The 22,788-nt window shown below is 32.6% G+C and overlaps 3 protein-coding genes across 8 annotated transcripts; 2 read left to right on the top strand and 1 right to left on the bottom strand.

Moving 5' to 3' along the window:
• Positions 1-10,963: 10,963 nt before the first annotated feature.
• Positions 10,964-20,869, bottom strand: LOC142222665 (uncharacterized). Of its 5 annotated transcripts, XM_075292918.1 has the most exons (5): positions 19,890-20,023; positions 18,705-18,812; positions 13,633-13,919; positions 11,623-11,782; positions 10,964-11,565 (listed from the first exon to the last, which is right to left on the bottom strand). In XM_075292918.1, exons 3-5 carry the CDS (start codon positions 13,900-13,902, stop codon positions 11,453-11,455), a joined length of 543 nt encoding a protein of 180 aa, XP_075149033.1. In that variant the 5' UTR covers positions 13,903-13,919; positions 18,705-18,812; positions 19,890-20,023; the 3' UTR covers positions 10,964-11,452. The 5 variants fall into 5 exon arrangements, 4 of the variants coding, with proteins under 4 accessions (XP_075149033.1, XP_075149034.1, XP_075149031.1 ...); XM_075292919.1 differs by lacking the exons at positions 18,705-18,812; positions 19,890-20,023 and adding an exon at positions 14,984-15,121; XM_075292916.1 differs by lacking the exons at positions 18,705-18,812; positions 19,890-20,023 and adding an exon at positions 14,650-14,942.
• On the top strand, positions 15,143-15,948 carry LOC142222666 (uncharacterized). Its single transcript, XM_075292920.1, has 3 exons — positions 15,143-15,311; positions 15,380-15,466; positions 15,528-15,948. Exons 1-3 carry the CDS (start codon positions 15,269-15,271, stop codon positions 15,752-15,754), a joined length of 357 nt encoding a protein of 118 aa, XP_075149035.1. The 5' UTR covers positions 15,143-15,268; the 3' UTR covers positions 15,755-15,948.
• Positions 15,905-17,969, top strand: LOC142222664 (uncharacterized). Of its 2 annotated transcripts, XR_012718336.1 has the most exons (3): positions 15,905-16,565; positions 16,633-16,806; positions 16,860-17,969. XR_012718336.1 is itself a non-coding variant. In XM_075292915.1 (2 exons), the coding sequence occupies exons 1-2, from the start codon at positions 15,905-15,907 to the stop codon at positions 16,719-16,721; spliced, it is 750 nt and encodes a 249-aa protein (XP_075149030.1). In that variant the 3' UTR covers positions 16,722-17,969. The 2 variants fall into 2 exon arrangements, 1 of the variants encoding a protein (XP_075149030.1); XM_075292915.1 differs by having other exon boundaries at positions 16,633-17,969.
• Positions 20,870-22,788: the final 1,919 nt, after the last annotated feature.

Here is a 22,788-nt window from a genome sequence, read left to right on the forward strand (position 1 = left end):
CTGTTAAATAAAATTTGTTTAATCGGCTTGTGGGCGCCGAAAACTATGCTATATAAAAATAACTGGTTGGCTGTTTGCGTTGCTTGTTCGTTGGTGGCTATAGCCACAATTGTCTGCTGACGACAACAACAGCTACCTAGCCCAGTGGATAGTGTGTTGGCTTACAAATTACATGGTCCGCGGTTTAATTATCCGTCCAAGCGTATTATAAAATTTAAAAAAAGGTATGCCGAAAATGGTGAGTATAGGTCCATGTTTTGATATACCCATCAGGTAGACCGATCTCCCGATATTACTTTTTGGGCTTCCAGAAACCGTAATTGTTATCCACTGTGCCTGAAATCGAAAATGTGGAGATTTTTAGGAATATAAATAGGTGTGCAAGAAATGATTTTATTTTTTAGGCTTCTAGAATCCGTAGGTGTTATCTAATTTGCCTGAAATGAGAAATCTAGAGGTATTATAGGACCTTAAATATGAAAGCCGAAAATGGCGTGTAAGTTTTATCTCCCAAATAGACCGATCTCCCGATTTGACTTCTTGGGCTTTTAGAAACCATCATTTTTTCAAATTTGCATGAAATTTTAAAGCTAGAAGAATTTTAGGAAAATAAAGAGGTGTGCCGAAAATGCTGAATATCGGTCCATGTGCACTGATAATGAAAATTGCTTGAAACTGAATTATAGTCTCCAGATTTTACTTCTGGTAATCATTTAAATAAATAATGGGGGTAAAAATCTACAGATGTTAGATTTTAAATCAAGGCGTTATTTCATCGTTTTCTTGCACACTTGCACACGATGTTTATGATTCCTCTAAAACTCAAACAAATATGGTTCTTATAAATCCAGAATCTGATCTAGTCTTCAAAGGTAAAATCTTTGAATTTATCTTCGGGAAGTGTACTGGTTGAACTGATCTGCTTGTCATCAAATCCCCCTGAAATTTTCACAGGAAACTATAATATTTGATTCATGGTGGTGGGTATTTAAGATTCGGCCCGTCCGAACTTACTGCTTTATGTACTTGTTGTTATACCAGTTTGCGACTTACAATAAGATTAAGATTTCAAAATCCGAAATGTGAGACGGGTGCTCAAAATATTATCTGATACAAACCCTCATCAGAATTAATTATTGTTATAAAGAGTCATCGAATTTGTGTCCTAGTCAAATCGTCTTCTACGAGGGCGGTTCGGAAACTTCTTAGCCTATCAATGAAAGAGAATAGTTTTTCAAAAATATTTTTATTTTTCAATATAATCTCCTGAAACTGCAATACACTTAGTGCAACGCTTTTCTAGCAATTCTATCCCTTGATTAAAATAGTTTTCCTCAAGGTCTTCAAAATAGTGGTTTACAACTGTAATTGCAGGTAAAACGCTTACCAGCAAGGATTTTTTTTTTTAGATTTGGGAGCAAGTAAAGGTCACTGGGAGCTAAATCAGGAGAATAAGGTGGGTGGTCAAGCAACTCGTACTTTAATTCGTTGATTTTAGTCATTGTTAAAACACTATTGTGCGCTGATGCGTTGTCTTGATGAAAAATTATTTTTTTTGTGTTGTTAGCCAGTACGTTTTTCTCGAATTTGTACATTTAATTGATCCAAAAGGTTGCAATAGTACTCTGAATTTATTGTTTTACCCTTTTCCAGATAGTCAATCAATAAAGTTGACTATTTGGAAAACAGTTGCCATAACCTTACCAACCGATTGAATTGTTTTTGCCTTCTTTGGGGCACTTCATCCAGCTTCAGTCCATTGTTTGGATTGTTCTTTTGTCTCTGGAGTATAGTGGTGGATCCATGTCTCATCAACAGTTATGAAACGACGCTAAAAATCCATTTTATTTCGCTTAAAACGATCCAAACAAGCTTGAGAAATGTTCATTCTTATGCGTTTTTGATCGACTGTTAACAAATGCGGCACCCATCTTTCAGAAAGCTTTTTCATCTGTAGTTCTTCATGCAAAATTAAATGGACTCGATCAATTGAGATGCCCATGATATGAACAATTTCACGCACTTTTATTCGTCGATCATTTAATACAATATCATGCACTTTGGCTACAATTTCTGTTGTTGCTGTTTTTGGACGTCCACTACGTGGTTCATCTTCAACCACGTTTAAATTCAGCAACCCAATTTTTTACTGTTGTATATGAAGGAGCACTTTCACCTAACACATTCACCATATCATTATGCATTTCTTGTCCCGATAAACCTTTTTGCGCATGCGTCTTTTTGAACACCTGTTTCTATATGAAGGAGTTGCCAGATCGAAACAAAATTTAACATGTGTTCATAACAGAGAAGGAACTCCAAAACACTTAACTTTTTTCTTTTATACCGCGCTTTTGTGCTAGGCCAAGAAGTTTCCGAACTGCCCTCCTATATACTCGAGCAAAAAATAGGAGTTGGGTCAACATGTGTAGTTATGAATAGCTAAGAAATAAAATTGGGTGATCGATCAAAAGGCGTTGTTGTCCCGATATGAACTCTATTATATATGATATATATATTTTGATATATATTTTCCGAATCAGTGATGTATGCAGATGAGTGGCCAACACTTCGACGCAAATCCTTACGAAATAATTTCACAATAGTAAACAATTTCTTAGAAATAAAGTAAATTGTAAAGTAGCTTTTGGAATAGAAAGTTTTTTTTCATATATTAAACATTCCCTGTACTTCTTTAAGACCCTTTTTAAGCATTTAGAAGTAAAAAAAAATCATATAAACCCTAACTCAAAACCTGATTTGTTATACTGACCAGAATTCCCCACAAAAGTCCCCAAATTTGTGGAAATTCCCCACCAAATCCCCAACTAAAAAATGTTGTCCCCAAAATATCCCCGATTGGGGGGAAAATCTCCAATACTGGCAACACTGAACATATACTACAACAAACGCCAACTATGATGGAGAAATGTACCCTAATTGGGGATATTTCGTCGTGAATGGGGACGAAATTTCTGAGTTGAGGATTTGGGGATTTGGTGGGGAATTTCCATAAGTTTGAGAATTTTTGTTGGGATTTTTTTTTCGAAATCGGTTTGGCATAATAAATTAACAACAAATTTCTACATTTTTACAAAAGAAGTCCATTAAAAAAGAGAACTGTACTGCTCTTAATTCCACGGCATACAATCATAAGCGTAGGAAGGCCTCTGGGGAGGGGGCTTAGACTCCCCCAGAAAAAAGTTAGCCCCCCCCCCCAGAATTTGAAAACCTGCACTCTTAGAAAAATATGTTTTTCATATGTTCCGATATAAACAAAATGTCTTTCGGGCACAATTTTAAAACACAATATATTTAAGTGCAAACATGTAATTTTCCTAAACTAACACTAAATGTTTGGGACATCTATGTTAATATGTTAGAATATATTATGTTTGGGGTATGAATGTTTCATAAAAATCATATGTGTGAATGCAAACATATATAAATCTACAAATTTCGACTAAACATACATATGTTGTGATATTTTATTCAAAGCGACGGAGAGAGTATAGAGAAAGAAATAGAGATGGAAACCGAGAGAGTTGACGAAAGATATCAACATAACACAGCGAAAGAGTCAAAAGAGAACAATTTCTGTGAAGCCGCTTGTATGTTGCTTCGGAAAACTGTTTTATGATAAGGCCAAAAATTTGATATGCTTAAGTCTAAATATTATTTAATTTGAATAAAGACATTCGGAACCAAGAGAATAGACATTTGAAAAACAAACAGCATATGTTTTCGCCTTGAGAGCAGCATTTTATGTATGTGTGGACATGTGTTTTGTTTATTTTGTTATTTTTGCAATAAAAAAATAATATTTTATCCAAAAATCAGTCAATTTCGTTTATATCAAGCACTGTTACTGACTATAAATCTTTAATAACCCACATTTCGAAGTTTTATTATAAAACTTTAATATAGTGTAAATATAAATGTGTAAATTAAAAAAAAAAGTGTTCGGTCGGAGCAGGGATTGAACCCACGACCCTTTGCATGCAAGGCAGACATGCTAACCACTGCTCCACGTGGCAAACAAATGTATGTTTCTGTTAAATAATGTTATGTTTGCATGGGCTCGTGGGCGCTGCAAACTATGCTATATAAATGTAACTTATAACGATAATTATCTACTGGTGACCATAACAGCTACGTAGCCCAGTGGATAGTGTGTTGGCTTACAAACTGTATGGTCCTCGGTTCGATTCTCCGTGCAGGCGAAAGGTAAAATTTAAAAAAATTATAAAAGTGAATAATTTCTTTAACATTATTTGTATTACAGAAAAAGGTGCCAAGAACAAATATATTTCGTGGAAGTGAAAATAACGAGTATGTTAGGGAATAAGCACAATCGTCTTTGGGAAAAATTCTTCCAAGCATATAATATTTTTGGGCTCAAAATGCTTTTAAACATATAATATGTTCACATAAAACAAACATATTAATGTTTCGGCAGTATCCAATAATATATGTGCTTCCTGCAAAATATGTTTGGAACATATGTTAAAGAAGCGATTTTTTTTGAGGGTGTATTTACGATTTTACATTTTTATAAAATTTAAACAATTATATACAACCGCACAAAGTTCCGCTAAAGACTTTCATGCACAATCGAATAACTTGGGTTGTGGTAGCAGTTGCCGATGGCAATGTTTGAAGTCTGATATTTATGAAATAGAGCTGTGATATAACATATGGTTTAGTTGAATAACTAACAGCCTGTTTCTTTATGTCGAACGAGTTCAATCGATCGACTGAAATGCATAGAAACAGATGTTTTTTTGTTATATGTAAATTCAGCTGTTTGTTTCCATTTTAGTCGATCGACAGAGCTCATTCGACATACAGAACCAGGCTGTAAAGCTTCTTTATTATATTGTTTAGTCTGGTTTAGTCATCTTTATTAAAAAATAGTAATTGGTATTAAAACTATTCTTTCATAAATTAATATCTTAATAATGCTGCAAAAAAGCGTCGCCAAAAAAGAAGTGAAAATGGTTTTTTTTGGGTCCGGAAGTGGTGCAAAATTGGCGGAGAAGCGATGAATGTACTAGGAACTCGTCATATAATGAATGTCCACCGTTTCAACAGCCATTGCAATAAATTCGCATCACTTCTTACGGTGTGATCCGAATTCAGAGTTTTGAATGTGAATTAAAAAATTGTGTGATCTTTTCCCAAATAAATAATTTTTATTTATTCGTTTTTTATTTGATTTTTGGTCGACCATTTGTTAGAATTATATAAATATTTATAAAGACCTCGAACTTCATGAAACATTAATTTATAATAATTTTTATATTTTTTTTATGATTTTTAATTCATTCTAACGCTTGTTTGAATATTTTCTAAAATTATCGATTTTTCTATAATGGATTTAGCATTTTTGTGGCAAAATTTGAATAATTGTTACCATTTTGTTTATTCTTACTCTTTTTTAAACTATTTGAAAAAAGAAAACAAAAATTACGCATTAAAATATGAAAAAAACTGAAGTAAAAAACTTCCTGTGTAATATAATTAACTTCTTTGTGAGGACATTTTTGGAAGTGCTTTTAAAGTTGTGCCTTCAAAACAAATCCCAATTTTTTTGCTGGAAAAAATGTGGAACTACTTTTAGTTGCTTTATTATATATTATTTTGATGTCTATTTTTTTATTCTTTTTTATGAAATAAAACAATAATTGAACCTATAAGTTCAGTCAATAAATTTTTATCTAGGGGGGCTATAGCCCCCCCTAGGAAAATTGACTAGCTACACTAATGCATACACTGATAGAAAAAGTTTCGTTATATTAACGAAATGTTTCATTAAAAGTGAGCCAATGAAACAAATTCGTTAATACAATGAAATTTTTCGTTATTATTACGAATTTTCTGTTAATCAACGTAACGTTTCGTACTGTTAACGATTTAATTCATTGTGTTAATGAAAAATTTTCATTATATCAATGAACAATTTTCGTTAGCTCAATTTTAATGAAATTTTCTTTGTGTGTATGAAAGGTTGCAAATGGATCATTTGAACTAGAAACGGACACAGGATTTTATTTCGGGGGCCCCAAGATTTTTTTTAATTTTACTCAGTTTGCTTAAGATATTTTTCTACAATTGCAAAATCAAATACAGAAATGGTGAAGATAATATATATCACCATTTTACCAAAAAACTACCTTTTTGTTCTTTTTCTTCCAAAATTTTATTTCTATACAAAATTTTATTTCCATAGAAAATCAAACGTGTATTTCTATAGAAAATGTATGAAGTACCTTTTTGCAAGATCTACCAAAACATCAAAAATTCTATCAATTCAATCAATTTTTTGAGAAATTTAAATATAAATAAGGAATATTTGGAGACGAAAGCATCATAATTTGGTGACAAGAGCCAGAAAAATATTGGCAACACTGCTTGGCGTTATACAACTTCCCAATAGTGATGGCACTTTTGCGACCAGTTTTGGATATCGTATACGACTGTTTTCGACGTGGTGGGGATTCTCTGAAGCGCCGTCAAATTCAGAAAATGTTGACAGGATAATGAAAAAACGTCCAGTATTGACTTTGCCGTCTTGGGTGGCAAAGTGGACGGAAATATCATAGACCCAGCTATATGACTTCGTTCTTTCTTCAACTTTCTGGGCCTGTTCATGCTAACCCCCTTGGGTTTCTCTTACATTCGTGCAAACATTTTCAAATGAAAAATATAATGGAACAGAGGATTCCTGTCACATCAGAAAAGTGAACTTTTGTTTATTTGCCTTTGGTGCAAGCAATTCTTGTAAATTGTTTACTTGGTTCCATTTCTTCAAGAGATGTCCAACTTCAATTTCTTTATTTTCTTCCCATTTCCTCTTCGATTTGCTCCACCATAGTCCATTCACATTTCCAAAATAATGTCAAAAGGATACAAGTGAAATGTATAACATTGAGTGTTCTTTACCCCCCCAAAGAATAAGGAGCCTTGAAAAAGAAATCCTAACAGCGTAGACAATAAAATCTAAAACTTGCACACAGATGCTAGAATAGCCAGTCAGCTAAACCAGAAGCAACCAATGGTTCCACAACAATGGTCAGATAGGTCAAGTGGTATTGCTGTTTATCGAGAGTACACATGCAACAAATGCAATTGTGTGCTGCAGAATTAAATTCAAACAAAATGAGGTAAACCAAGGACGAAGACAAGATTGAAATTTTCGAATTATTGAAGAAATGTAAGCAAAAGACTTCCAAGCAAAGTAAATATTAAACTCAACGAAATTCTATCTTAAATTTTCAATGAAATACATAGTTAACTTTTACATGGAAAAAATTAGCTTTTGGGGTACTATATAGGTCACATCTTAAGATATATATTATAGTTCATGGATGATATGTAATGCAGCAATGTAAATCGCTATATTCTTTCATTTGTTTAAATGCTAGTGTTCACAAGCAAAACGTGTCGGGAATAAGATCGAAATTTAGAACCTGTTTGCCCGAATTGATCTCCTTTGGAACGAATTAAGGCCATCAAATGACCGACAAAGCCATCACAGGTTTTGTCGTCTTGAGATGATCGACACTTTTTGAGTGCCTACCTTATGCGCTAAACAGACTATGAGTTATTCCGGACGACAGTGCTCGTGTCGAACATATCCCATATATTGTGCACATTATAAGTTAAGTCCGAAGGCATAATCGATACTGCTGCATATTTATGGGATCGATAACACAATTACCGATTATTTAGTCATCGCCGACAAGTCGTATCGATCTGACACACTGTAAAATTCTTTACAAACACTACATTCCGTCCGGAATAACTGATAGTCTGTAAAGCGCATTACTCTCCCTTGGACATGTGCCCTAGGCGCATATGTCCAAGGGTTTAGATCTGGAAATTTGGTGGCTATTGTGCGGTAGAAAGGATACGTAGAACTTTTTAAGCCATTCTTGAGTCCTGTTGGCCAAAATGTTTGCCCTCCCTGAGCTTTAATACTGCACACAGAAAACAGATTGGTTGGAAATCTGTTGTACTAACGAAAATTCTACATTCAGAGTTATGTATTAGTTCTGCCAATCTATTTACTTGGATCACAAGCATTTTTTTGTTCTTAATGCCATTTGGCTATAATTTCAATAGATTTTCGGTTGTAATTGAAAATAAATGATTGTAGCAACTAAATATCTCTCTTTTGAAAAATTTTATTTGAATTCGATTGATATGACCTACCTTAAATAAATTTCGTAACTCTCATTTAGTAGTCCTCACTGATATATGGTAGTCTCAGCCGAATGCCTTTTGATGAATTTCTCAAATGACATTTCTATTTGAACAAATTATTTAATATTCAAATAAGGCATTTTTATTTGTTTTACATTAAAACTAAAAACAGCGGAATTTTATGCTACATGTTGGCTTCACAACGAAAAGCATATACATAGTACATAGGATGACAATATGAACTGTGGATTTTAACTGTTCATGGCGCCTCCCGTTTTGTATCAGGTAATCGAAGATATGATACATTTGGGGATATGTCCTGGAGTTAGTTTTATTAACTCCAACATGGATACCCGTATGTACCCGTAACTTTCTAATTTATTTGTTAATATCCATATAATAATGGCCTATTTCTAAGGTATGTGACATTATGTACTCTGGAGACAACTTTGAGCAGAGCAATCAACTCGGAGTAACCAGTGATTTGGTTCTGGTGGTTATGAAGCTACATTTCAGAGACGAAAGCAGTTGGATGTGGTAAATCTTACTAAATTAGACCGTCAAAAAATTTGTTTTTGCTCTAAGAATCTGGGTGTGGATACATTTTGATGCAATAAATAGAGATTCTAGACACATTTTTTATCTACTAATTACATACATTTAGCGTATTTAGAATTATTTGTACCACTATACCTATATGTAAATAAAATAAAATATAATATTTAACAATGAAGTAATTGATTTTTAAATATATTTTTAATTCGGTCATGAGTATTATTTATGTTGGGCAACACAACAGAATGATGAATGTAGTCACAACCAAAACCATATGTAGTATTAGTTGTGTCGACCGAATCATTCGGGTGACACAACTGCCAACTGATAGTAGCTGCAACTGCCAAAAGGAGGTTGGCAATAAATTCGGTTGTCACAACCAATCTGTATTCTCTGTGTGTATTTGGGACATTTCCAGATAATATTCGGCATTTATTTTGACGCCATAGCCGATAAATACGTGCGGGAAGCGACTATTGGCCGTTACGGCGGTCCACACTATTGCCATTGACGGCGCTTGCGGTGTGGTAGCCACTCAAAAGCCACCCGTATTGCTAATGATGAAAGCAAGTTAGCAGGCGTACATCTCTCTACTTTGGCTTCCTCAAGCACAAAAAAATTAACCTCCTTATTCACAAAAATTTTTTTTTGATTCATTTACGAAATTAATTGATCCAATTAACTATTTAATTGAAATGTCTTCAACCACAGAAATGATAGTATCAATTAACAAATTAATTGAAAGTCAATTAAAATATATTGATCCAATTAGAAATTAATTGATACTATTAATTTTTGTGATTGATTTTTGTTTCGATAAAAAAATTTGTTGAATCAATTAAATTTTTAATTGAATATGTTTTAAAACTCAATTAATACTTTAATTGGAAAAAATTTCGTGATTTTTTTTTTGTGATTCTTATTATTATCTAATATATGTTATGCCGTATGCCTATTTATACAATAAAATCACCGATTTTGTGTACATAAATCAATGATATAGGGTCAAAAGGTTTTTTAGAGCCAACAACATTATTCCCATAAAATTTGCAATGTCTCTTGAGCGAATTTACCAGATGCGTAGGCAAGGTATCCAATGCTTTACTTTCACATCCCTATGTTCTTTCTTCAAAGCCTTTGTGTATTCGTTTTTTCTATGAATTTTATTTCATTAAAAAAATTTTTCTAAATTTTATTTCTATAGAAAATTTTGTCAAAATTTTATTCCAACAGGAAATTTTGTCAAAATTTTATTTCTATGGAAAATTTTGTCAAAAAATTTATTTTACTAAAAAAATTTTTGTCAAAATTTTATTTTACTAAAAAATTTTTTTGTAAAAATTTTATTTTTATAAAAAAATTTGTCAAAATTTTATTTTGATAGAAAATTGTTGTCAAAATTTTACTTCTATAACATAATTATATTTGTATAGACAATTTTATAAAAATTTTATTTCTATAGAAAACTTTGTCAAAATCTTATTTCTACAGCAAAATTTGTCAAAATTTTATTTCTATCTATTTTAATATTTTATTTCTATAGAAAATTTGATCAAAATGTTATATCTATGTAAAATTTTGTTTCTACAGAAAATTTTGCCAAAATTTTATTTCTATAGAAAATGTTGTTAAAATTTTATTTCTAAAGGTTGGATAAAATTTCAAGGGCCGATGTTGATTTTGAATAAAACACAAACTATTTAGGATATTATTGTAATTTTATTTTATTATGATATATTGATATTACTCAATTATGTATGGAACAAAATATCGGCCAAATGGGCGCCGCGACCTCGGTGGCACAACTTCATCCGATGGTCCAAATTTTCGATGACGCTGAGGAATAATGGAGGTTCTATGCCGTTAATGTGCCGAATTCCCTGCCAACATTTTTGGAATTTGACGACACTTCTGGGAATCTCCACCACGTCGAAAACAATCGTATACGATATCAAAAACTCGTCGGAAAAGCGCCGTCACTATTGAGAAGTTGTTCCACGTAAAAGTTACCACAAAAAGGTTTCGCATGAGTGCAATTATTAGGTGTCTTTTTTAATCAATTTATAACGACGCCAACAGGAGCCCCTTCAAAGTGTTAGACAAGGTCCGCTAGAAAGGATCGTTTAGGTGAGTTTAAAAAGGGTCTAAAAAGTGAATTTTAGGGGAATTGAAAAGGAGTCGTTATGGTCAAGTAAAACGATTGTTTTGATTTTTATTAATTTGAATAAAAATAGATTTATTGCAATTTATACGAATAAACTCACATTGAACATAACGGTGTACCAGTACTTAAATTAAATATTATTTGTACTTCTAGATTTCTTCTAAATATGGGTATTAAGTTCAAGTTTAGCCGCTAAAATCAAAAGCAAATCAGTAAAAAATAATAAAGTTATAACTATTAGATGCAAATCTTATTATAACTTGATGGGGAACAGTCCAAAACAACTTTTCGTAAAGTTTATATTCTTTAAAATTGGTTATTAAAGAAAAGTCATTTGACAAAATGGCTAATGGCAGAACGGCTAAACTCGAACTTAATACTCACGTTAAGGCTGTAGCATATAATATGATAATGAGATTTTTTTTAAAATGTATATAATTTTTAAAAACGAATTTATCGTTGTATTGATGCTGCTAAATATACGAATCGAAATGGACCATGATTTGACGTTTTGAAAAATTTGCTTTAATTTTTGTTTTTACGGCTAATTAAGCGATCTCTCGCATGAAGAACATGCTGCTGACATACTCTGTTGATGTCCGTGATTGTACAATGTGTATATTTTAAGTTGCAGATATCTAAGTAAGAAAGCAAAACATTAGTACGTTTTTAAGTAAAAAGAGTAATCAACAAACCTTTAATTATTTTGAATGAAACGAAATTTTGTATATTTGGTTTAGTTGGCGTTCCACGCCATGTTAGATTTACTGCTAGTTTGTCGCTTATCACAGATTTAATTGCGGCTCGCATAAAGGAAGGCATATCACTTCCCCCAACACGTTGTATTAAATTTTTCTGAAAATGCATAAATATTAAATAAATTAATATTATCGCTACAAAAACTACACCTAAAAAGAGAATGTAGGTTTATAGTAGAAAAGTTTTACTAAAATATTTTAGCAATTCCACATGATATGATTAAACAAATTTAAATTTTTATACCCTGCGCCACACTGTGGAACAGGGTATTATAAGTTAGTGCATATGTTTGCAACACCCAGAAGGAGACGAGATAGACACATGGCGTCGTTGACAAAAATGCTTAGGGTGGGCTTCTGAGTCGATATAGCCATGTCCGTCTATCCGTGAACACATTTTTGTAATCAAAGGATTAGGTCGCAGTTTAAGCCCAATCGACTTCAAATTTGGCACAAGTATGTGTTTTTGGTCAGAATAGAACCCTATTGATTTTGGAAGGAATCGGTTCAGATTTAGATATAGCTCCCATATATATATTTCGCCCGATATGCACTTATACGGCCCTAGAAGCCAGAGTTTTACCCCAATTTGGTTGAAATTTTGCACTAGGAGTACAATCGGTAGTATAGTGAAATGTGCAAAATTTTGTTGAAATCGGTTCAGATTTAGATATAGCTCCCATATATATATTTCGTCCGATATGAACTTATGCGGCTTAGAAGACAGAGTTTTACCCCAATTTGGTTGAAATTTTGCACTAGGAGTATAATTGGTAGTATAGTCTAGTGTGCCAATTTTTTTTTTTTTGAAATCGGTTCAGATTTAGATATAACTCCATATATATATATATTTCGTCCGATATGAACTTATGCGGCATAGAAGCCAGAGTTTTACCCCAATTTGGTTGAAATTTTGCACTAGGAGTACAATTGGTAGTATAGTCTAGTGTGCCAATTTTTTTTGAAATCGGTTCAGAGTTAGATATAACTCCCATATATATCTTTCGTCCCATATGAACTTATACGGCCATTAAAGCAAGTGTTTTACCCCAATTTGGTTGAAATTTGCACTAGGAGTACAATTGGTAGTATAGTCACGAGTGCAAAATTTGATTGAAATCGGTTCAGATTTAGATATAGCTCCCATATATATCATTCGCCCGATATGCATTTATACGGACCTAGAAGCCAGAGTTTTACCGCAATTTGGCTGAAATTTTGCACTAGGAGTACAATTAATAGTTAAGTCAAGTGTGCTAAATTTTATTGAAATCGGTTCAGATTTAGATATAGCTCCCATATATAGCTTTCACACGATTTGCAGTCATATGACAACAGAGACAATTTTTTTTCTCCGATTAATTTGAATTTTTGCACAGGGAGTAGAATTAGCTTTGTAACTATGTGTGCCAAATTTGACTGAAATCGGTTTGGATTTAGATATAGCTTCCATGTACATATATGTTTTTCTGATTTAGGTAAAAAGGGTCAAAATACCAACATTTTCGAGTTTAAGTTCGAGTTTAGCCGCTAAAATCGAAAACGAATCAGTAAATACAATGTAATATTAGAGAAAAGTAACCGATTTCAGTGGCTCAACTCAAACTTAATACTCACCTTAACACTGTGTTTTCTTTTGTTTTAGAAAATGTCATATTTCGAAGCAGAAATTGGAGTTTAAAATGCAAAATTTAAATTAAATTCCATAATTTTCAAAAATGTATGAACTCCTTTGTGCGAATGTGAAATGTAGTGCAATTGAGTACTTAATTTTTATTGAATTTTTTCTGATTTTTAGTTCATGCAATTCAATTAAGGAAAATTTTCCCTCATTTGGCGAAATGTAACTAAAATCAACAATTTTATGAATTAAATTTAAGTTAAATCTAATTCGTTGAAATTTTTTTGAAGGTACTACTTATTAAAAATAATTCTATTGAATCTTACCAATTGGGATTTAACGTCCTCATCTAAGAGAAGTTGGTCATCGAACTCTTTTAGTAGGTTTAACGAACAAATTGGAAGTGTCGGGAGGAGAGAGGTATCCGAGCTCCCAGGTTGGGACAATCGATTTTGCTTCACCTCATGCTTAAGAGCAATAATTTCCTCGGTTAAAACTCCAATTATTTTTCTATTTGTCTCTTCCAATTTTTTAAACTCTATTTTCATAGTCCGCATCTCATGTATTAATAGCTGTTGTGAGGTCTGGTCTTCCATTTCATCTAACACGATATCTAAAATCAGAATTTGTTTTTGAAATTATTAGTGAAACAATTTTGGAAGCAATTTGTGGTAAGCATGTTTATAAAAATTCAACTCAGCATCCAGTTTATAAAAAGTCATATATGAATCGAAACTCAATTGGAGTTTTAACTAAGATCATTATAGCATGACTTCTGTTGAGGAATCGGTTGTGAAAGGTGTATTTATGCATTTATTGGCAGTATTTAAAATCTATGCATACTTCAATCACAAAATGAAGGCTAACCTTTTGTCCGAAAAGGAATCAATTCTGCAAAAACTGAAAAAAGTTATTTCTTCTTGTTTCATAACCTGATTGGAATTGATCCAATGAAAACATTTATAATATTTAATTTTCGGAGTTATTAAAGAAAAGTACCTTTATTTAGAAATTTTCGTTTGTATATTATTTTCTATTTTCACCGTTAAGCTAGGTATTAAGTTCGAGTTTAGCCGCTAAACTCGAAAATATTCTATAAAAGCAGAATAAAAGCATAACTGTTTTTGTCAAATTTTATTAAAACATGGTAAGAAATAATCTAGAATAACAATTGAAAATGTTTATTTTTTCCAAAATGAATTATTAAAGAAAGGTAACCGTGGACAAATAGTGTTTTAGCGCGATAATTTGATCTCGGCCTTAAAGCCGAAATTAGTACTATTATACTATTGTTATTAATGTCTGTTGAAAACGACTGTTTCTATTTAAAATGTGATTTTTACCCATCTGTGTTGTTGTTGTAGCCCTTTGGAGTTGGAATTCCCGTGTTTATAGGGAAATAGGCATACTCCAAATCCCATTTGGAGTATTTGGAGTATCTGTGTTGATTTAAACAACTGACGTACGTTTCGTGTTTTGTTTCACTGGCGGTGTTGCCCAAAGATTATCTATTTCCCAAGATGTACATATCGCTTGTTCTTTCTTGCCGATAGGTGGATGAGTTCATGTTCAAACCAAAGACAATCAAAGAGGAAGACATGAATTGGGCTTTGATAGTGTTAGTGACAAGAACCAGAGATTAGCCCCATACTTGTAGGAGAAGCACTTCGAACTTACTGGTTTGATGTAGACAATTTTTATTTTGCTATTTTCTCGAAAGTTCCCGAAAATTTCTCTGTTGATAGCACTAAATTATTAATAAAATGTTTCATAAAGTGTTTTGGTTCTTTTAAAAGTTAAAAAAATTGCTAAAATAAGCGAATTAGATTTTGTTACGAATGCAAAATTAAAAGAGAAACCGAAAAAAAGTTGTAACTACTTATCGAACATGTATGGGGCTAATCTCTGGTTCTTGAGAAAAAAGAATAACAACATGCCCATTTCACGTCTTCTTCTTTGATTATGTTTGGTTCAAACATGTATGAAAGTATTTATTTGGATTTCGGTATGATATTTACGAAAGAAAGGAGGAAGCAAAAGTTATGAAAATTTGTCGATGGTTAAATTTAATAGGTAGGTCTGTTCCCCAATGTATGCGGTTAAAATGTTGGTCAATTGAAAGTTGGTGTGGAAGGAAATTTTCCCATCAATTATGTACAGGTAAGTTGACACCAAGGCTTAGAAGAAATTTTATCTAACAAGCTTCCATTTCTTTCATTAGGTTCACTAAATGCTTTATTAAATAATGGCAGTGCCTTAAATATTATGCAAAGCACAAATCGACATTCAGCTGAAATCTTAAGTGTTCCAAATGACTTTGAACCCGAAATGGGACCAAGTACTTCAATGGCTACAGGTCAAACTACAGCAGCCCAAGAGCAACAACATCATTTATCAGCTGCTAACATTAGTCAAAACACTTCGCCGCAACAAAATCAATCTCAGTAGGCATCAAACACTGCGGCATCAACACCGCGCCATAATGTTTTGTGTGTGCAACAGAACATCCCACCTTCTTTGCCTTGGGGCTATTTGGCTTTGTACCCATACAAACCACGAAAGAACGATGAATTGGAATTGAAAAAAGGTTGTGTTTATATGGTAACTGAAAGATGTTTGGATGGCTGTTTTAAAGGCAAGAATTGGAAAGATGTGAGTGGAATATTTCCGGGAAACTATGTGACACCCTTAAGAGCCAGGGATCAACAGCAACTAATGCATAGTTGGAAGTTAATTCCACCTGCAAATTGTGCCACCATATCGAGCCATATGCAGATGAGTAATCACACATTTAGCGGTAATCCAACACTACAACAACAATCAAATTATTCATCTTCAATGCGTCACGATTTGGAGAATATAAACGCCCGTCTTACCTTGGCAAATTTAACACCTCCCCAAGCATTGCCGCCTGATCTACCACCACATCATATGGGGGCAAGCACTGGAAATTCAAACATTCTACAACAAAATTTGTCTTCAAAGGAAACACGGATAAAGAAGCCCTCAAAGAGAAGCCAACAACTACAGGTTGTATTTCATCCTCATCATCATCATCGACATCAACATCATCCGCTTCGGCGGGATTGGAAAAAACTTTTAAACGCACATAAAATCAAGATCAAACTCGCCAGGGGCAGCAATAGTGGCTGCTTCAGCATTCCACAGCAAACACAAGTAAACCTACGCAGCAGCAACACCAACAATCACAAAGCGGAACACAACAACTCACATCAACAATTACTCCAGTGCATGTTAGGTAACTTTCTCTACCCATATAAAGTTAATATTACAATCTTTAATTTTTCTTTTTGTTACATCTCCAGGTCCGGCTCTTGTCCCAGTCAAATTTTGCAAAACACCCCCAATGATCGCAACCGTATTCATAATGAAAATAAAGATGAATCATCTATAGCTAAAGTCCAACACCAGCAGCCACCGCAAGCGGGCTACGGTTCTCAACGCATAAAAACTGCAAAAGAAAGACCATCTTTAGAAAAGTAAATGTAAAAATATTTTGATTTTATAAACTAATTTTTTTTGCTTTTAACAGTTCACGACTTCAATTGATTCTACATTACGCACTATTTATGCTAATCACATACAACAGCAATCGAATGTTATGCCTAACAAATGTGGCCAACAATTGCAACAAACAATCCCCCAGCGGCTACGGTCATACATCGTAACTCTCACTCTTTGGATGCCTCGAATCTTTCGCAAATCCTATTTTTATTTACTTTGTTCAAGTATGCATTTGATGGCATAGCCTAGTAAAAAAAGGGCACAATATAATTGTATAATTGGTCGAATATAATTGGCGTATTAGATCCAACCAGGCTAATGAATAGTTTTATGTTGGTTTCTTGCTTCATTGCTTATTTTGATAGATTAATTTTGGCGGAATTGAAAACTTGAACTTTAATGCATAATAATAATAATAAATTATATAGACTTTAGTTATTCGTTTATTAATCGAAATGCTTCCTTAATTATACACTTAATATTTTCTATACTTTTTAAGTTGATATATCTCTGTTAAATTATATATAATGTACTTTACACACACACACCTTACCTAAATACGAATCCCAATGTTGATGCTTTAATGTATAAAGGCCGGTACTATGTTCATTCTTGCGAAAAATTTTTATGGAAACCATTATTTCGCACATAGAAAGCGGCGTTTTTTTAGGTAGCTTGGAGCGCTATTTTACAGGGAGCGATATTGGATTAAGTTGGTGGTTGTTGCTTGTTTTTACAAAATAACATTTTATTTTTCCTTGAGCAATTGATCTGCTATTCCTTTGATCCTTTGTATAGTTTCGGAACAAAAACATGGTCCGTGTTTGATTTATAAACCCGCACAAATAGTTTTTAATAAATAAATTATTTCTTAATTCACATTGCAAATGGCGCCGTGCTATAAACGTCAGTTTTTCAACACGAAAAAACAAAGTATCACAAATGGAAAAAATTTCGCAAATTTTTCGCATTTTTTGGTTTTGTATGGAGTTTCAACGCGAAAACCGAACAGAGTACCGGCCTTTACTTTGTAAATAGTATTTGGTAATCCAAGCTACCGCAACTTGCAAAATAACAAATTTCACGTGTTTTATGAAACTTATCATTTTTTAATATATATGTATAAATGGAAAATTAATTTACTAACTTTTTATATGTCGACCTTCATTAAAGTAAGTAAGGAAGTTCAAATTTGTGTTCAGCACAAAGCTCATTTTTCGTCAACGAACATGTAAATTTTCGATTTTGGAGTGAAAACAATACCAGACATATTGCAAAAGCTACAAATGCCAGGACATACCTATGAATATTGGCAGTGGCAGCGAGAAGATATCCAATTTTTTTACCCAAAATGCAAGAGCTTAACAAGCATGACATGTGGTTTAAACAAGACGATATATATATATATATATATATATATATATATATATATATATATATATATATATATATATATATATATATATATATATATATATATATATATATATATATATATATATATATATATATATATATCGTCTTGTTATATATATCGTCTTGTTTAAACCACATGCCATGCCTGCCAAACTCTTGCATTTTGGGCAAAAAAAAAATTGATGTCTTCTCGCTGCCAATGTCAATATTCATAGGTATGTATATATACATACATACATGAATACAAACATGTTCAACTTAAAGGCCGGTATTAAGTTCGCTTTATCGCGCTAAATGAATTTTTCCTCATATCATTCACCTTGAAGTTATTATCAAATTTGAAAAACAAGTTATGTTATTCTGTTTTATAGATTTATTTTTGCTTTTAGCGGCTAAATTCGACCTTAATACACACCTTAAGTCTTTACAAAATCTAAATGAAAAACATCGTACTTACCAATTGTGTAAAATTAACGGCTTTCGAATTTAATATTTTAATAAAGTTATGACAACAAGGAAATTGCGCTAAAATATGCTTTAGTTTGGATGAAGCGAACAACTTAATCTGTAATATAAGAAAACAATTTGTTAAAAACTTTCTCAAATTAAGTTATAACAGCAAGCAAAATTTTTGCAAACATTTTGTTGGCTAGTCGCATTCAGAGTATTTTAATTATATTAGAGAACTGCAATATAGTTAGTTTTTAGGTTTTTAAACATTTTAAAAACTAGAAATTTTGTCCATCTATTGACATTGTTAACAACAACGAAAGCCCTAAAACGAAAAGGGTTTAACACATGCTCTAAGTAAAACAAAATTACTATTAATTTACAAAATTTTAGGTTATAGGTCCTTTTCTATGGGACTATTAAAAAAGGTTGGTGAGGGATCAGGTATGTTATGATAAACTGATATCTTTTAAATTTTATCATGGCTAGTATTAAGTGTGATTACTACAACTTGTTATGGGTCAAGTCAAATGTAAATGAAATTAACCTTAGGTCCTTACTGCCACACCATTGACCAAACCTCCAACAAAAGAGAGACTGAATTTACTATGCTACCTATAAGGCAATTGGCCGGTCAGTGGTAAACTATACAGCGCCAGTGTGGACACCGCAAACTAGTGATACGCAGTGGAATAACATAAAAACCTGCCAGAACGCTGGCAGGTTTTCTTTTCTCTTGTCCTGATAAACCAACCCGACTTACCGCCAGATCGCTCTGGACGCATCCACCTTAGTCACAGAGCTCCTTGATCTGGCTACAAGCTGATGTACCAAAGCGTATTACATGAAATTGATGAAATAACAACAACAAGAAATATGCAAACTTTTTAATTTGTGTTAACTTATAAAACAAGGGAAAGTATTGGATGTGTATCAGTTCATGTTATAAGCTGTATTTTTAGTCTTTTACTTTTTATAACTTTTGTTTCCATGAACAATTGGCACTTAATAAAATACCTTTCAACACAATACGGTGAAAAGGTAAATTCCATCTGGAAGATATTTCTTTTAATTTTATTCTTTGGAACACGCACACCACAAATTTTGTAATTTTAGTTTAAAATATCACCAGATTGCTTTCTTTGCTTATACTTGTATAAAATAAACACTTCAATATTCACAATATACTTACAGTTGGTTTTGGTTTATAAAATAAATCGTTTATAAAAGAAATCGTGCACTATGAAATCGAAACACTAACCAAATACTTTATTACATTAATGGGAACATAACAGTTACTGGAATGACAGTGCTGAAAACATACATACATGAGTCGCCATTACGATTGTAAACATTTTGTTTTTGTAATTTTCGAATTATCGCGAATTATCTTGACAAACGTTTCTGTTGGGCGTCCGTGAAAAGGATAGCGATGAAAACAAACCTTGAAATGCTGGCAGGGATTATATCATCCTTTTGCTCTTGAATTGTTGCTGGCTTGTCAACGTACACCTTTTCTTTCAAATAACCCCAAAGAAAAAAGTCCAACGGTGTCAAATCACATGATCTTGGAGGCCATTTGACATCGCCATTACGTGAGATAACACGGCCATTGAATTTGTTGCGCAAAAGAACCATTGTTGCGTTAGCTGTGTGGCAAGTGGCACCGTCCTGCTGAAACCACATATCGTCCACATCCATATCTTCCAATTCGGGCCCTAAAAAGTTCGTTATCATCTCACGATAGCGAACACCATTCACAGTAACTGCCTGACCGGCCTCATTTTGAAAAAAATACGGCCCGATAATGCCGCAAGCCCATAAACCGCACCAAACAGTCACTCTTTGTGGGTGCATTGGTTTTTCGACAATCACTCTTGGATTCTCATTCTGTTTATTGACGAATCCACTGAGGTGAAAATGTGCCTCATCACTGAAGATGATTTTCTTTGAAAATTGATCATCCACTGTTGCCATTTCTTGAAACCATTCTGCCCATTCACGACGTCCATGGTTCAAATTGAGTAAGTCTGAAATAGAGAAATGTTAAATAAAATTCGGAAAAAAAACTTGGCGTTTAGGTGTGGTTCACATTCAACATCGGCCCTTAAGATTTAACCACCCTTTATAGATACCCAATAAACACAGGATGAGCATTTTTCAAATGCAACAACTTTTCAGTTTGAGGGTAAATGTAATTTTCAACATAAATTACACCCAGAAAAAAGTGCCTTCGAAACTAAAGGAAAAAATTTTCATCAATATAGTTTATCCATTTTATTTCCATTAAGGTAAATTTTTGTGAAAAATAATAAAATTTACTCGTTTCAGTAAAAAAATCCTAAACTGTAAGCAGTTAGGAATAGTTCATTAACTAGAATAAGGCATGGAATTTTGCTCATACTATTTTCTTCGCTGGGTATAAGAATTTACTACTGAAAAAGAAAATTTTATTCACCGATAACAAAGCATTCGTAAAAATAAACAAAAACCGAACTAAAACCAAGTTTCTTCAAAATTAGTAAAATTTCTTATAAAATGATAATTGCGACTTCCTTTATAATAGAAAGTTTTTCATACATACGAACAACACTTGGCATAGAAAAATATTTTAGTTCATTCGTACTAAGAAGTATGCAATCCTTTCAAAACTTAAGGAAACACACTTGTTAGAATATAGGAAATTTTCCTAAATTTCTATTGTTTACCTGTAATCGATACCTGTCATCGTAATCGATGTGTTTGCGCGTGGGTGTAATCGATATATTTGCGCGTCGGTTTGTTTTTTTAATTGGAATCGCGTTGTTTTGGTATACGGAGAGATTGTTAAAAAATAATATGGTAAAATAATATAATAAATAACAAATAAAATATATAAAATATTTGTTATTTTAAATTAGTGAGAAAAATTTTCGTTTTTTTTTAAATAAATCTATCAATGTTCGTGATAGTGTATAAAGAAAGAAAACATCAGCAGAATAACAACCCTTTCATTTGTCTTCATTTTGGAATCTTCAATTATCAGGTAATATTCAGTGACGCTAACCTTTTGCAACAAAAATGTTTTATGATTTTTTATATTTGTAGGTATTGAAATTGTAAAAGGAGGACAAAATCATTAGGCAGCAACTTATTAAAAGTGAAAAGTACAAGAAGAAGAAAAAGTGCGTTTTACAGTTGATAATATCACACGGAAATTGGAAATAGTGGAATAATAAACTAATATTTCAAAGAGATTCGATGCTGTTGATTCTTAATAAATATATTCAATATATTAATAAAACATGTCTTTTATTGAAGATAAAATTGCTTATAGAAATAAATAAAATTGTATTTAAAAACGAAGGTAAGCAGTTCTAATTATGAAGTAAAAGTTTTACCACAAATGTGTAAGATTTGTCGAAATGAATGAAAAAATTTCAATAAAATCATTCCATATATGAATTCAAATTAGTTAAATTTTTTCATTCTGTAGTATAGTGGTATATAAATATAGGAAAATGTTAACTAATATATGGAAAGCATTATTTCTAATTTCTACGAAAATCACATCGTTCAAACAAATAAAAATGTCTTTGGCGCTATACGAAGTTCAACTTTCTTCACAATGAGTTCATTTTAACTTTAAGAAGGGGTCACTTTTTTCTGGGTGTAGAGACCGTTTAAGGGAAAGTCTAACACGAGCAAACACATACATTTCGAATGAAACACTCATTAAAAGGACAACTGAACTGTAATTATTGTAGAAATATGGAAATACAAATTCTTATCTCTCTACGCGGGCTAATTTGTTAAAAAAAATTATTGAGCTAAACCAAATATCAAAAGCGGGAAATGTTTGCCAAATGAACGGCGATGCCAGATTGAATTTTATGGAAAATCATTTTTAAAATGTATGGACCTTTTTCAGGAAATTGGAATAACGCAGATCTGGTAATGCTAGCATTTGACAGTAACGTAAGCCATGCGAACGAACGAAAGGAAGTTAGAGAAACCCAAATCTAGACGAAAGTGAGTGACTGCCGTTCGTTCGCAATTGTTTTCGTTCGGATATCAGAAATAGGCTGTTATAGTCTATAAGACGCATTACT

This window comes from Haematobia irritans, chromosome 1 (genome assembly GCF_050003625.1).
Source record: "Haematobia irritans isolate KBUSLIRL chromosome 1, ASM5000362v1, whole genome shotgun sequence".
Lineage (NCBI taxonomy): Eukaryota > Metazoa > Arthropoda > Insecta > Diptera > Muscidae > Haematobia > Haematobia irritans.